At 47.8% G+C, this 15,740-nt stretch overlaps 1 protein-coding gene across 1 annotated transcript in view; it reads left to right on the top strand.

Annotated features, from left to right (window-relative positions):
• The window catches only part of LOC141100976 (dymeclin-like), a 36,692-nt gene extending 21,090 nt beyond the window's left edge, over positions 1–15,602 (top strand). The window contains exon 3 of the mRNA XM_073589744.1: positions 14,926–15,602. Coding sequence (XP_073445845.1) covers positions 14,926–15,019 — 94 coding nt within the window. The 3' untranslated portion in view covers positions 15,020–15,602. The remainder of the gene's footprint in view (positions 1–14,925) is intronic.
• The last annotated feature ends 138 nt before the right edge of the window (positions 15,603–15,740 follow it).

Raw genomic sequence — 15,740 nt, 5'->3', positions numbered from 1 at the left:
ACACCTCCAGCAGTCCCACGGAGGCTGTATGGATTGGCAATTCTCATGCTCTACTTGCCCTCCGTTCTGACGATCAATGGGACCCCATAGAGTCGTTTTGCGTATACCGTTCCTTTGCAGACCTATGTTTGCTGACCCTGCTCGCAGGATCTTTTCTATTATCTGTTATATGGTACAAAACACTGAGGCCATGTCATGTCATGAAAAGGTCTGAGCCACTTTGCTGGCATCTCTCCCCCCCCCCCCCCCCCCCCAGAATGCCAGTATGGCGCAGGGATGGTGCTGCAGCTGAGCTTGTGCTACGGGCAATGGAAAGGACCACCTGTATAAGGCTAGTTTCACACTAGCGTTTATGAGCGCAGCCGCTAAGCCCCGCCCCGCCCCCCGCCGGTAGCTCCGCCCACCGGCGCATGACGCTGCATGCGCCCTGCGTCCCCTATCTTTATCACAGGGGGCGCAGGCCGTGCGCAGTATGCGTTTGGCGGCGCATGCGTCCTTTTGACGGTGCGCCGACCTGCGCCAAACGCAACCTGCTGCAGTTTGGTTGCGTCGGCGCACCGTCAAAAAGGCGCATGCGCCGCCAAACGCATACTGCACACGGCCTGCGCCCCCTGTGATAAAGATAGGGGACGCAGGGCGCATGCAGCGTCATGCGCCGGTGGGTGGAGCTACCGGCGGGGGCGGGGCTTAGCGGCGGCCGTGCGCAGACTGTCGCTGCGCTCATAAACGCTAGTGTGAAACTAGCCTGACTTAATAATGCGACCGTATGGCATCGGCAGGTGGCTGTGGCAGCCTGTCTTTAAGCCTCGTAAGCTTTATTAGTGAAGTCCCCCAAACATTAAATTGATGTCTGAGCCTGCCGATATCAGCTGGACTGGCGTACCACCCGATGCTTCCCATATCTCCGTCAAGTGTTATTGGGGGAGAAGGATCGCATACCTGATATATTACTGCCCCATCCATTGCTCTCAGTGGGGATAAGCTATTGTCAGGTGTGTTTCTCCTCTTTCCCTGTGGAAATGATGAATGCTCTGCCAAGTCTGGAAAGGTAGGCGAGATGGCGGTCTGATTAGTGAGCAGTCCACTATCTCGTGTATGGCAGCCAACCCTTGTCTCCTCTTCTGTTGGTTTTCCAGTGCTGGTCGCCAATTAATGATTTCTTGTGGGAAACCTCTTTTTTGTTTCAGCTTCGTTTTCTTTTTTTTTTCCAGTCTCATTCGTGTGGGGCTAATGGCCCCTTAGGGATCACAGCGATCAACGTTTTCCAGTGAGGTCTCTATGGTAACCATTGTATAGACGCTGTACGCTCCGCAGCGCTGGAGAATACTAGTGGGGTCCTGACCGTGGATCAGTGTATACGGGGGTGGGGAAATATGCGAGGACCAAGGAGCAGTGTATATCTGAGAGGGGAGATGCGAGGACCATGGATCAGTATATATTGAGAACGTGAGGACCGTGGATCAGTGTATATAGAGAATGTGAGGACCGTGAATCCGTTTATATCGGGGGGTATTGCGAGAACAGTGTATCAGTTGTAAGGAGACTAATAGCCGTGTAATTGTTGGGAGGTATGTGTCGCAGAGATGGCTGCTCCCTGCAATGCAACCAGGAGTGTTTTGCTTTAGTGCGTGTAAGCACTAAGATGTCGTTTAGTGCACCTGGATCCGGGTTGTGGTTAGCTCTGAGAGATGGGTGGGTCTGGCTACCCACATACCTCATATTTGGGTGAGGGTGCTCACTGTTCCCCTTTTGCCTGGAGGTGTTTGAGGACCTGCAGTGATATCACTATCATGTGACCAGCCCATGTGATATGTACCTCACCTGTGGGTGTGGTTACAACCTACATAATGGAGGTGTGTTTGGCACATGGCAGTGAGTGTTTGGGAGTCTCAGTATTGACAGATTTCCATGTGTCCAGGCTGGACACTACAGAGTGGTCGGTGACTTGGGAGGGAAAAGGCCTCCTGTGTATGTTGCCCCAGACTGAGCCTGAGTGGTGGATATTACTCCAGCCTGTGTGCCCTCAGACCTGAGGGAGCAGAATCCTGCCAGGACCTGTGTGAGGTCAGGGTCATGTGACCATCACATGGGTGGAAAAGACCTGGCCATGTCAGTTAGCAGTGGCTGGTTTCTTGGGAAAGCAGGAACTCCCACATAGCTTTCGGAGGAGCTAGAGGACTGTGCTATGGACACTGATGCGCTGTTATCCCCTGCTCTATAGGCTGTTTACCTTTGTGTTGGTGCTTCCCAGTTTATGAAGCAAATAAACCCATATGGACTTTAAAAGGAATCTGCCTTCTGTCTTCCTCCTGTCACACCTGAGTACGATCCCTACACAGTGTAAATAAGGCAGGGGGGGGGAGAAGAATGTGAGGACCCTGATTCATTATACACTTATGCTCAGAATTTTTGCTTTCTTGACTTTTTTTCAGAGAATATGAATAACATCAAAACATTTTCTCCACTCCACTACTGTTTTCTCTTTTTAAATCATAATGACAACCCAAAACATCCAAACGGCCCTGATGAAGAGGTCACATACCCTGGTGATTTTGGCCTGATAACATGCACAGAAGTTGACACAAATAGGTTTGAATGGCTACTAAAGGTAACATCCTCACCCGTGACCTGTTTGCTTGTAATTAGTGTGTGTAAATCAAAGCTGAGTGAGTTTCTGGGATCCAGACAGACTCTTGCATCTTCCATCCAGCCACTGACGTTTTGGGATTGTGAGTCATGGGGAAAGCAAAAGAATTGTCAATGGATCTACGGTAAAAGGTAGATGAACTGTATAACACAGGGAAGGGATACAAAAAAATATCCAAGGAATTGATAATGCCAGGCAGCAGCATTCAAACTGTGATTAACAAATGGAAAATCAGGGGTTCTATAAAAAGAAAACCACGGTTGGGTAGACCAACAAAAATCTTGTCCACGACTGCCGTGAAAATAGTTCGGGATGCAAAGAAAAACCCACAAATAACATCAGCTGAAATACTGGACTCTCTGAAAACTAGCGGTGTGGCTGTTTCAAGATACACAATATGGAGGCACTTGAAGAAAAATAGGCTGCATGGAGGAGTCGCCAGATGAAAGCCATTACTACGGAAATGCCACAAAGTATCTCTCCTACAATATGCAAAACAGCACAGACAAGCCTCATAACTTCTGGAACAAGGTAATTTGGAGTGATGAGACAAAAATTGAACTTTTTGGCCACAACGATAAACGTTACATTTGGAAAGAGGTCCACAGGGCCTATGATGAAAGGAACACCACTCCTACTGTAAAGCACGGAGGTGGGTCGCTGATGTTTTGGGGATGTGTGAGTTACAAAGGCACAGGAAACATGGTCAAAGTTGAGGGAAAGATGAATGCAGCATGATATCAGCAAATACTGGAGGCAAATTTGCAATCATCAGCCCGGAAGCTGCGCATGGGACGTACTTGGACGTTCCAACATGACAACAATCCAAAACACAAGGCCAAGTCGTTGTCATTGGCTGCAGCAGAACAAAGTGAAGGTTCTGGAGTGGTCATCTCAGTCTTCTGACCTCATTATCATTGAGCCACTCTGGGGAGATGTCAAGCGTGCAGTTCATGCTAGACAGCCCAGGAATTTACAGGAACTGGAGGCTTTTTGCCAAGAAGAGTGGGCAGCTTTACCATCTGAGAAAATAAAGAACCTCATCCACAACCACCACAAAAGACTTCAAGCTATCACTGATGTTAGAGGGGGCAATACATGGTATTAAGAAATGGGGTATGTGAACTTTTGATCAGCGTAATTTGGATGTTTTGGGTTGTCATTATGATTTAAAAAGAGAAAACACAGTAGTTTGACAATAAATGGCTTCACCCAACCACTAACCATGAGTGGAGATACAGTTTTTGGTGTTATCCTTCATATTCTCTGAAAAAAGGCCAAGAAAGCAAAAATTCTGCCAGCGTATGTAAACGTTTGAGCACAACTGTATATCGGGGGGTGATGCGAGAACCGTGGATCAGTGTATATGAAAGGGAATGTGAGAACTGTGGATCAGTGTATATGAAAGGGAATGTGAGAACCGTGGATCAGAGTATATGGGGGGGATGCAAGGACTGGATCTGTGTATATCGAGTAGGTGCAAGGACCGTGGATCAGTGTATATCGGGGTGAATGCGAGGACCGTGGATCAGTGTATATCGGGGTGAATGCGAGGACCGTGGATCAGTGTATATTGGAGGGTGCGACTACCGTAGATCAATGTATATGAAAGGGAATGTGAGAAGCGTTGATCAGTGTATATGGAGGGGATGCAAGGACTGGATCTGTGTATATCGAGTGGAATACAAGGACCTTGGATCAATGTATATCGGGTTGGTGATGCGAGGAACGTGGATCAGTGTATATGTGGGGTGCGAGGAACGTGGATCAGTGTATATGGGGGGTGCGAGGACCGTGGATCAGTGTATATGGGGGGGTGGGAGGAAAGTGGATCAGTGTATATGGGGGGTGCGAGGACCGTGGATCAGTGTATATTGACGGGAGCGAGGATCATGGATCAGTGTATATATAGGTGGTGTGAGGACTGTGGATCAATGTATATGGGGGGAATGAGAACCGTGGATCAGTGAATATCTGTAGGATGCGAGGACCATGGATCTGTGTATATGGGGGGTGCGAGAACCATGGATCAGTGTATATGGGGGATGCGAGAACCATGGATCAGTGTATATGGGGCGGGTGTGAGAACCGTGGATCAGTGTATATGGAGGGTGCGAGAACCGTGCATCAGTATATGTATGGGGGGTGCGAGAACTGTAGATCAGTGTATATCGGGGGGATGCAAGGACTGTGGATCGGTGTATATACCCCATCTGATCAAGTTGTAACTGACGCCCATGGGTGCGGCCACTGCCACATTTCTTGTGCCCTGGCCATCACGGTGTATAACTGACCGTTAATGAAGGGGTTAAAGAGGTTGTCCACATTGGTCAATCTTTATGGTGCCCCAAAACCAGGCTGATTGCATGCTCCCATGTTTCCCGGACCCTGCCATGGAGCTGTAATCTGCAGGGAAGTCCGACTGCTAGTGATTAATGTCTCTACAGCGCCTCCACAGGTGAGCATTAGCATTGCACTGCTCCTGTTGGAATCTGGGCCATCCCTGTATAGAGTAGACCTACTGGGGACAAAAAGAGCGTAGCTCTAAACCCTGATTTTTTTTTTTTGGTTGGGGGGTGCGAATATTGGCTGCGCTTTATTTACTCAAATACGCAAATGGGGTTTTCCAAAGCGGACAATCCCTTTATTTTGCCCTGTTTGCTCTTCATCCTCTCCAGTCCTATAGCGGCACGATCTTAGGTCTGCCTCCGATATAGGTGATCCCTCGTGAAATCTTCGTTAGTGATGTCTGTCTGTCGTGGTGATGTAGGTAACAGCAGGTTCGCAGGATGCAGTGACGAGACACGAGACTGAGTGGTGTTTTGGAAAATAACGTTTATGAACTGGAGCCACTAGGGCTATACTGAGCAACCAAAAAGGGGTAACACTAATTGTCCTCGCAGAGACTCTACAACAATAACAACACTTTTCTTTAACGAGAATGTGACTGACCCAGCAAGGCCAGCTATTATGGGGCCACGAAACGGCCAACTACGGGTCCTTATTTCCTAAAGTCAACTTATCCTTCCTGACGTTCCTCGGTGTCGCTGATGTGGCTGCTGTGATGTCGCTGATGTGGCTGCTTTGACGTCGCAGCCGCTGGGCCCAGCTGTTGAGGAACTGTTGTAGTCTTCAGGTGTCCAGCACCCAGGAGAAGTTGGGGCACAACAGGCCCTAAGGGAGTCTTTTGTTGCGTTATCCCCCTGTAGCCACAGCAGGGTCCCGTTCGTTACCGAGTCCACAGGGACTCCAGTCCCCCCAAGCAGGGTAGTGACATAGTCTGGAAGAGTGGTGGTTGTGGTAGGCCACGCGCACGGACTGGGCCTGTGTAAAGAGTCTCTCCGTAGGCGAGGAGCAGGCCCCAACTGCCAACTGTAGCAGGGTAATGGCAGCCCTGGGCGGTGATGCACAGGCCGCAACTGCAGACTGTAGTGGGGCGGCAGCGGGCAGGCCACCACTGCGGGCAGGATTGAAGCGGCGGCGGCGGCCGCGGGAGACAGCTGACAGGCTGCAACGGGCTGGAGCACAGCGGTACCGGCTACGGACGACTGTGGGCAGGTCGTGTCCCCGACTTGGCCGGGGGGTGACAGTCTCTGGTCGGTAAGTTCGGTACCTCCTCTCTGACGGGCACTGAGAATCTCCTCTCTGCTGCCGTTCTCCCCTCTGGTCGCCGTCAGCCGCTCTAGCTCTCTCACAGTCCCACAGCCTTGATCACTGTCTGGCCTTCCACTAACAGTCTCCCCTGCGCGCCCCCTGCTCCTTTTATACTCGCCCCTCCCCTTGCTGCCCAGTCATCTGCTCTCCTCCTTTGTTCCCTGGGTACTGTTTCCCTAGGAACCCAGATGGAGGTTCCCTTGGTTCCGGTCCAACAACCTATGGGGGTTCTCCTCCCTACAGTGACAGGCGGTTTCACCTTACAGAAGGTCAGGAGGTCCAGGTGGGCAGCAGAGGGTTTGCACGAGGGTTTTCATGCTGATGGTCAGGGTAGGCGGCAAACATGGTAACATCGATGGGGAAGCTAGCTGGATCATTACTAAAGGAAACCATCTGTAGAGCGTTGGCACTGACACTGCTGATGAGAGCGAGGCTGGAATGATCCATGTACCATATCCAAGGCTTACTGCTTATCTACACATGAAAGGGGTGTGCTTATCTTTTTATGACTTGCAGTTATAAAGCCCTGACAACGAAATCTGATTTAGCTGTAATAGGGAAAAAAAAGCGTTATAAAGTTACATATGAAAACTGCTCGAATTACTTAGTTTTTTCAGTTATCATTATTGGTCTCGTACCAGTGTATTAATTTTCGGCAGTGCACGCTCTGCACACTAGATGGCGCCTGAGCAACACAAATTCCTAGGTGTTATTTGCAGCCCAGAACTCATAACCTTCCATGTCTGTGACCAGCGACGTCACTGGGAAATGACTTACACTGTGGAATATTGTCTTGGAAGAATTATTTGCTTTACAAGGCCTGAAATCTAGAATACATGACTGAGTCCAAGATGTAGTTACCAGGGATGACTCCCCTACAATGTGATCTGTGTGGAGATCTTTGGAGGTGGTAAACATGAGCTGTGACTAATCTGTTATGAATGGTGGATCCTTTATCTACTGTATAGAGGTGTTATCAGTCATTGTACAGGAGGAGGTGAGCTGTGACATCATCTATTGTGACTGTGGATCCTGCGTTATCTACTGTATATAGAGCGGTTATCAGTCATTGTACAGGAGGAGGAGGTGAGCTGTGACATCTATTGTGAATGGTGGATCGTGTTATCTACTATATATAGAGGTATTATCAGTTATTGCACAGGAGGAAGAGGTGAGCTGTGAGTGTGACCACTTATTGTCAATGGTGGATCCTGTGTTATCAGTCATTGTACTGGAGGAGGAGGTGAGCTGTGATATTACCTATAGTGAATGGTGGATCCTGTTATCTACTGTATATAGTGGTGTTATCAGTCATTGTACAGGAGGAGGTGAGCTATGACATCACCTATTGCTTTTGACACAGTTGACCACTGCCTCCTCCTACTACCGATCCTCTCCTCCTGTGGCATCAAAGACCTTGCCCTATCCTGAATCTCCTCATACCTTTCCAACCACACATTCAGCGTCTCCCACTCCCACACTACCTCCTCATCCTGCCCCCTCTCTGTTAGTCCCCCAAGGCTCTGTTCTTGGTCCCCTACTCTTAGTCATTGTAATCCAGTCTGTGATGATAATGAGACTGCTGAAGTCCTCTACAGAACAGGTAATGTGAGTCTAGTCTAAGTTGTACTTCACACTAAGCGAGATCGCTGACGCGTCACCGATTTTGTGACGCATCAGCGATCTCGCCAGCGATCTCACTGTGTGTGGCAAGCATCAGCGACCGTCCCCCCGGGTATCGCTGAATGCGCAGGAATGTCCTGGGCCCTTTTTTTGATCGTTGGTCTCCCGCTGGCAAACACGCATCGCTGCGTGTGGCAGCGGGAGACCAACGATCAGCGAGCTCCCTGCGCTGTAAGCAGACGCTGGGAGCTGGTATCCTAGGTAAACAGCGGGTAACTAAGCGACGCGCGCACTTAGTTACCCGCTATTTACCCTGGATACCAGCGCTCTCGCTGGTCCTGATCGCTGGTGAGATCTGCCTGTTTGAGAGCTCACCAGCGATCATGTAGCGATGCACCAGCGATCCTGACCAGGTGGTATCGTTGTCGGGATCGCTGGTGCATCGTTGGGACCCTAAGGCCTAGCGTAAGTGTAACCATTGAAAGATTTTTTTTTTTTTTATTTTTTTTTTTTATATATATATATATACAGTCATATGTAAAAGTTTGGGCACCCCTATTAATGTTAACCTTTTTTCTTTATAACAATTTTGGTTTTTGCAACAGCTATTTCAGTTTCATATATCTAATAACTGATGGACTCAGTTATATTTCTGGATTCAAATGAGGTTTATTGTACTAACAGAAAATGTGCAATCTGCATTTAAACAAAATTTGTCCGGTGCAAAAGTATGGGCACCCTTATCATTTTCTTGATTTGAACACTCCTAACTACTTTTTACTGACTTCCCGAAGCACTAAATTGGTTTTGTAACCTCATTGAGCTTTGAACTTCATAGCCAGGTGTATCAAATCATGAGAAAAGGTATTTAAGGTGGCCACTTGCAATTAGTTCTCCTATTTGATTCTCCCATGAAGAGTGGCATCATGGGCTCCTCAAAACAACTCTCAAATGATCTGAAAACAAAGATTATTCAACATAGCTTTTCAGGGGAAGGATACAAAAAGTTGTCTCAGAGATTTAACCTGTCAGTTTCCACTGTGAGGAACATAGTAAGGAAATGGAAGAACACAGGTACAGTTCTTGTTAAGCCCAGAAGTGGCAGGCCAAGAAAAATATCAGAAAGGCAGAGAAGAGGAATGGTGAGAACAGTCAAGGACAATCCACAGACCACCTCCAAAGACCTGCAGCATCATCTTGCTGCAGATGGTGTCACTGTGCATCGGTCAACAATACAGCGCACTTTGCACAAGGAGAAGCTGTATGGGAGAGTGATGCGAAAGAAGCCGTTTCTGCAAGCACGCCACAAACAGAGTCGCCTGAGGTATGCAAAGGCACATTTGGACAAGCCAGTTACATTTTGGAAGAAGGTCCTGTGGACTGATGAAACAAAGATTGAGTTGTTTGGTCATACAAAAAGGCGTTATGCATGCGCTGTATTGTTGACCGATGCACAGTGACACCATCTGCAGCAAGATGATGCTGCAGGTCTTTGGAGGTGGTCTGTGGATTGTCCTTGACTGTTCTCACCATTCTTCTTCTCTGCCTTTCTGATATTTTTCTTGGCCTGCCACTTCTGGGCTTAACAAGAACTGTACCTGTGTTCTTCCATTTCCTTACTATGTTCCTCACAGTGGAAACTGACAGGTTAAATCTCTGAGACAACTTTTTGTATCCTTCCCCTGAAAAGCTATGTTGAATAATCTTTGTTTTCAGATCATTTGAGAGTTGTTTTGAGGAGCCCATGATGCCACTCTTCATAGGAGAACTACTTGCAAGTGGCCACCTTAAATACCTTTTCTCATGATTTGATACACCTGGCTATGAAGTTCAAAGCTCAATGAGGTTACAAAACCAATTTAGTGCTTCAGGAAGTCAGTAAAAAGTAGTTAGGAGTGTTCAAATCAAGAAAATAAGGGTGCCCATACTTTTGCACCGGTCAAATTTTGTTTAAATGCAAATTGCACATTTTCTGTTAGTACAATAAACCTCATTTGAATCCAGAAATATAACTGAGTCCATCAGTTATTAGATATATGAAACTGAAATAGCTGTTGCAAAAACCAAAATTGTTATAAAGAAAAAAGGTTAACATTAATAGGGGTGCCCAAACTTTTACATATGACTGTATATATAGATCGGGATATGAAAAAAATCAATATATAAAGGACATTTAAGATAAAAACCTGGCGTAAACAGTAGGTCATTTTCTGATCGCACATTTCTTTTAAGCCCCAAACACATCTGGGAACGCCAGAAAGCACATGGGGGTCCCTCGGCCCCTGAACTGTCCACGTGTGGGTCTAGTTTTGATGGACAGTCTCTGTTGAGGTCTGATTCTGTAGACAGATGAGCAGTGTATGCGGGAGAGTGTCGGCCACCATTGGAGCCGTTTACAGTCACTTTGGCTGATTGAGCGCCTGGCCAAATAGGGAGGAAGACGTGTGACGTTGTCGGATGCTCTAGCGTATTCTGATACCACGGCTGGATGTTTGAGTCTTCGGAGTGAGCGGTCTGGATGCTGGGGGTTATTGTCCTGAGACGACACAGCGGCAGGGTGCCGGGGGATGGAGCACATTCTTGGATCCGGGCCCACGATCATCTGACAGCCCTGCAGTGTTTGCTTTCTGGCCCCGGTGTGAGGAGCCTTCTCTGGAGCCACACTGTGGTTACATGCAGGGATTCACATAATCACATTTAATATTCGTTTCCCATCTTTACCTTCGTTCCCTCCTTCCTTCCTTCCTTCATTAATGAAGCGGCTTTTCCTGCCGGGCTTTGTGGTCAAGGCTAAACCAAGATGTGGAGCTGGTCAGATGCCACCTCATGAATTCTGACTGATGACGCAGGGGGACGCTGTCCGTGCGAGCGCTTCACAACGTCCTCACAACAGGCTAATTGTTCGGGTGAGCTCGGCTCCAGCCTCGAGGTGCGTCTTGTTCGGAGGACCGTATATCTGCCATTTCCTGGCTCCACCACTTGTCTCAGAATCTCCACTTAATTGGGTCATTTGTACCGATCCTCCGGGGATCGTCCTGAATCTGTGGCTCGAGAATACCTTCAGAAAATTCAGCGGCTCCTCACAGAATTTCCTCCTTACAAGAAGCTGTTTTGTTTTTTGTTTTTTTTTAATGGATTTTAGTGTTTTATTTTAGGATCGTGTCTTAATCTGGGAAATCTCCGGAAACCCTTGGGTTTGAGCCTTGTAACTTTTCTCAGTAAAGATATCTGAGGGCCTGATGTTCTAGGGCTCGGCTCCCCGTGGTGATAAATATGGCATCAGTGGTCTAGCATGGGGCAGGAATTGACCCGATGGTCCAGAACTGTGCACCCTCTTTAGATCGACAGGTTGGTGATGGGCCATTTGTGCTGGTGCAATATCTCTGTGTCCGTGAGCAAAACTGGTGATCGGGTCAACATATTAATGTGGATCAACACTGAAGGGTAGGGAGCCCCAAGATGGTCGTCTTCAACCTTTTTCCATGCTGGAAAACCCCTCTAATTAAGACTGATGTAGATAATGGCTTATTTGGAAGCCTAGTTAAGAGGGGCAGAGTCTTTCAGCCAAGTCGCTCGGGCCCTGACATACCACAGAAAGTTTTCGCGATCCAAGCTTTTTATAATTCATCTTTTATTTCCGCCTTTCTCACATTTTCTATTTTCATACCCCAAAAATCCATTCCAGCCGCAGGCCTGGAATAATGCTGCCATGGTTCGTGGTGGTTCCTCCGCTGTGATGGCTCCCCGGGCACCGCCGGCCACTGATGTTCGCTCGGTTCCTGTGCCTGATTTATGCCGCGTTTCCGATGATAATTCACAGTCCACTTCCCAGTTCCCGACGTGTGACAACTCCGATGCTTTTGCGCTTTGTTTTTGCTGCTCCACATTTGCTTTCAATTAGAGAAGAACATTCAGCCAGGACTGAAGACCACCTTCGAGATAAAATTGAGACTTCCAAGAAACATACCAGAGAGCGAGTTTAGACGATCGAAAATGAAGAGACTGAACTGTAAGAAACACACAGTCCGCTCCAAGAATGGGGGATTATGATCTCCATGAGCTCAGATTGCACGATAAGCCGGTGGAAGATGTTTCTGCCTAGACCTCGTGTCTACCACACATCAGTTTTGATATATGCCTTCCTTCCCCCGCTCCCCGGCACTGGACACTCCTTGCCTTCATGGTGGCTTGGGCTGTCTTCGTTAAAGTTGCTCCTTTGTTTTAAAAGCCGGTTGGCAGTCGGACGACTGACCCGCATTTATTATTATTCTTATCGTCCAGAGATGTTCCTCAGCTGCTCCATTCCGGCACGCAGGTCCAATCTCACTTGGCCACCTACTTGTTGACTTTGGTTGACCTTGGCAGCTTTAATCTCCCAAGCTCACTAGGCTCCATTACTTTTTTTTTTTTTTCTTTTCTCTAGATCCAGTGGCCCACTAGATGATGTCCGGCCTCACATCTCCTCGCAGTAATCCTTTGGCTGGATGGTTGCTCCATCACATCCAGTTTGTGTGGTTGGAAAATGGACTTGTTTCTCTTTCCTCCCTGATGGAAAGTCTTATTTGTCAGGTTCTTTATTCGTCAGGAGGTGACTTATAAGGACGTACACTATGGTTTACCCAGGGTGCAAAGCCTTAAAATGGAGGTTACCCAATGAAAACAATTTATCATCTTTCTACTTCTTGATTGGTGGGGGTTCAACTATTGGAAACCGCAGCAATCGGCAGAACGGGGAATTTTTCATCCCTGACCTGGCACTCCTAATACCATTACAATGGAGTGGCAGTGCGCTTGCTTGACTGCCATACTCAGCGGTCAAGCATACGCGCTGGCTCCATTCTAACGGGGATAATAGTGCCCCGCTCTGCTGGTCATATCCTCCCCCACTGATCAATAAGTTTTCACTTGTGCGTTTTTCACTGTACAACCTCGTAAATGATGAGAGAATGGTGCTACTGTGTCACCTGGTTCTAAAAGGGATCATCCACCTAGTTGTACTTCTACGTTCATGTTATATTAAAGGGTCTGTCCACTGTGATTGCATGTGTGACCACCACTTCATCAGTCCAGTAGAAGGGAGACATGCATGGGCACTACCACTACACTCACAAAGAGGACTTTGGGACCCCTGTTTTCAGTATCATGGGATCCCAGTGGTCGAAGCCACAAAGATTAATTCTTTACCTCCTGTTCTTTGGACCAGTGATAAATTTATGTAGTGCAATAGTGCAGCGCACATGCTATTGGAGGCAAATGACGCCCAACTGTAAAAATGATCTCTCCAAAACACGAGCAGTTAAAACGTAATCATTTTTGAGGAGGAGGGAGGCAGACTCTAACATTCTGCTGCAAGTTTGAGGAGGGAGGCAGACATTCTGCTGCAAGTTTGAGGAGGGAGGCAGACATTCTGCTGCAAGTTTGAGGAGGAGGGAGGCAGACATTCTGCTGCAAGTTTGAGGAGGAGGGAGGCAGACATTCTGCTGCAAGTTTGAGGAAGAGGGAGGCAGTCCTGCTGCAAGTTTGAGGAGGAGGGAGGCAGACGTTCTGCTGCAAGTTTGAGGAGGAGGGAGGCAGACATTCTGCTGCAAGTTTGAGGAGGGAGGGAGGCAGACGTTCTGCTGCAAGTTTGAGGAGGGAGGGAGGCAGACGTTCTGCTGCAAGTTTGAGGAGGGAGGGAGGCAGACGTTTGAGGAGGGAGGGAGGCAGACATTCTGCTGCAAGTTTGAGGAGGAGGGAGGCAGACATTCTGCTGCAAGTTTGAGGAAGAGGGAGGTAGACGTTCTGCTGCAAGTTTGAGGAGGAGGGAGGCAGACGTTCTGCTGCAAGTTTGAGGAGGGAGGGAGGCAGACGTTCTGCTGCAAGCTTGAGGAGGGAGGGAGGCAGACGTTCTGCTGCAAGCTTGAGGAGGGAGGGAGGCAGACGTTCTGCTGCAAGTTTGAGGAGGGAGGGAGGCAGACGTTCTGCTGCAAGTTTGAGGAGGGAGGGAGGCAGACGTTCTGCTGCAAGCTTGAGGAGGGAGGGAGGCAGACGTTCTGCTGCAAGCTTGAGGAGGGAGGGAGGCAGATGCGGACATTCTCCTGAAATGACAGTTCTCCAGAGAACCTTATAAGCTCCTGCTGTCACCTCCTATGTCGGTAATTAGATATTCTGTCTTCACTTGAGACTATGAACCTGTGAATTGAGAATTTTGAAACTGACTGATCAGTCCTGGAGAAGAAAGAAGCAGATTTTTCTCATAAGATATATTACTAGGTTGTTTATTGTCATCTGTACTATTGATATATGAAAAAAAATTAAAACGATTTAAGTTTTAATAAAATGTATATATAATTTGCGAAATGGAGAATAGCCTAAATTCAGCATTGCCCACCACCCATTGCTTATTAATTGTGATCACCCCTCTGCTCACAAAGGGGAATAGAATAGCAAATCGACAGCAATTCTGCCAAGTCGTTCCCTTTAAATGTCTGAGTTAAAGGGATATTCTGCTGTACAGAAATGAAAGGTTCTATCATTTTCCAAAATAGTTTTATATCAGGTTCTCAGGAGTTTGAAGATCTCGGCTCCGATAACTTTGCCGTAAGTGGAGCAAGCCCCCCACACCTGTGTGTCCATGACATGACCAGCACAGAGAGTGCAGTGAAGGCTCCTGTTAGGCAGCAAGCAGAGGTCTTGAAACCCCCAACTAATTGGGGGTTGATGTGCAATACTGGATGCATCCCATAGAGAAGGAGTAAAAGGGTTTTCTTCATTACTTTGTAAAGAAAGTTGATCAAAAAGCTTTGCCCCTGGGCCATCAGACGTTACTTTCCCAGCACAACGTTTCATCGGGATGAGTGATCAGAAGAAGCGCCGGCGATGTCAGCAGAGCTTGGATCTGGCAGGCATCGGACCAGGGTCCTGGACCTTAGTGCTCAGCACCATATGTAGGCCATTGTGCAGGGTGCACTTATTTATTTTGTACTTTCAGGCTTTTAACCTCTTTTTATCTCTTGTTTCAGTGCCGACTCCAAACTTCTGGAAGAAGCCACTATTTCCATTTGCAAGTCATTAAGTAAGTGTCTCCTGTGCGCGGTGGACGTGGTATATGGCTAACTGGAAAGTGTCCGACAAGGGTGTCATAAAGGACTTGTATCATCTGGAAGAGCGGAGAGGCCATTACTACAGCGGGCGTCCGGGGTCGTGTGACACCCATCGGTCGTACAATAGACTGCTCAGGGACAGAGCAGTGCATGGCCCATAGGCTTTCTGTTGTGCCCATAGACCACTGGCTCCGTCCGTCAGTCTTTCTGTTGTTTGAGCGATCGATGGGGGTCTCAGGCTCCCACTGATCTATAGCCCCAAAAATTGAAACTGACAGGTACTCTGTAACTTTTCCATTCGCACGGTCATCTCTGTGTATGTTTTCCTCTCTTTGCCAATAATATGGCATCTTTCAGGGGGCTGCATTCCTCCCGATGTGTGTATCTGACAGACTCTGAAAGCCGGAAACCTCAAGATGCAATGTTCCTCTCTTGTTCCTCCTGGAAATACATGCCTGTACACCTAAGTGTGTTAGTATTCTGCTCGCACGCCGTGCAGACATTGTCGGAGCGTGCGAGGACTCCTTGATAACTCCGGTAATAATTTACCGGAGGAAAAATAAAGGAACGACTTAAAAAAAAAAAAAAAAAAAAAAAAAAATTAGCTTTAGGGTTATAGCTTAGGGACTGAAAGAGATTACTAAGGCCTCTTTCACACTTCCGTTTTTGACCATCAGTCAAAATCCGCCAGTTTTGAAAAAAACGGATCCGTCCATTTTTTTTTTGGCGGATCC

This window comes from Dendrobates tinctorius, unplaced genomic scaffold, assembly GCF_039654945.1.
Source record: "Dendrobates tinctorius isolate UK_male_01 unplaced genomic scaffold, ASM3965494v1 ptg000113l, whole genome shotgun sequence".
In the NCBI taxonomy this organism is placed as follows: domain Eukaryota; kingdom Metazoa; phylum Chordata; class Amphibia; order Anura; family Dendrobatidae; genus Dendrobates; species Dendrobates tinctorius.
Note: the sequence above shows the minus strand (reverse complement) of the source record. Positions and strands in the feature narration are given on the sequence as shown.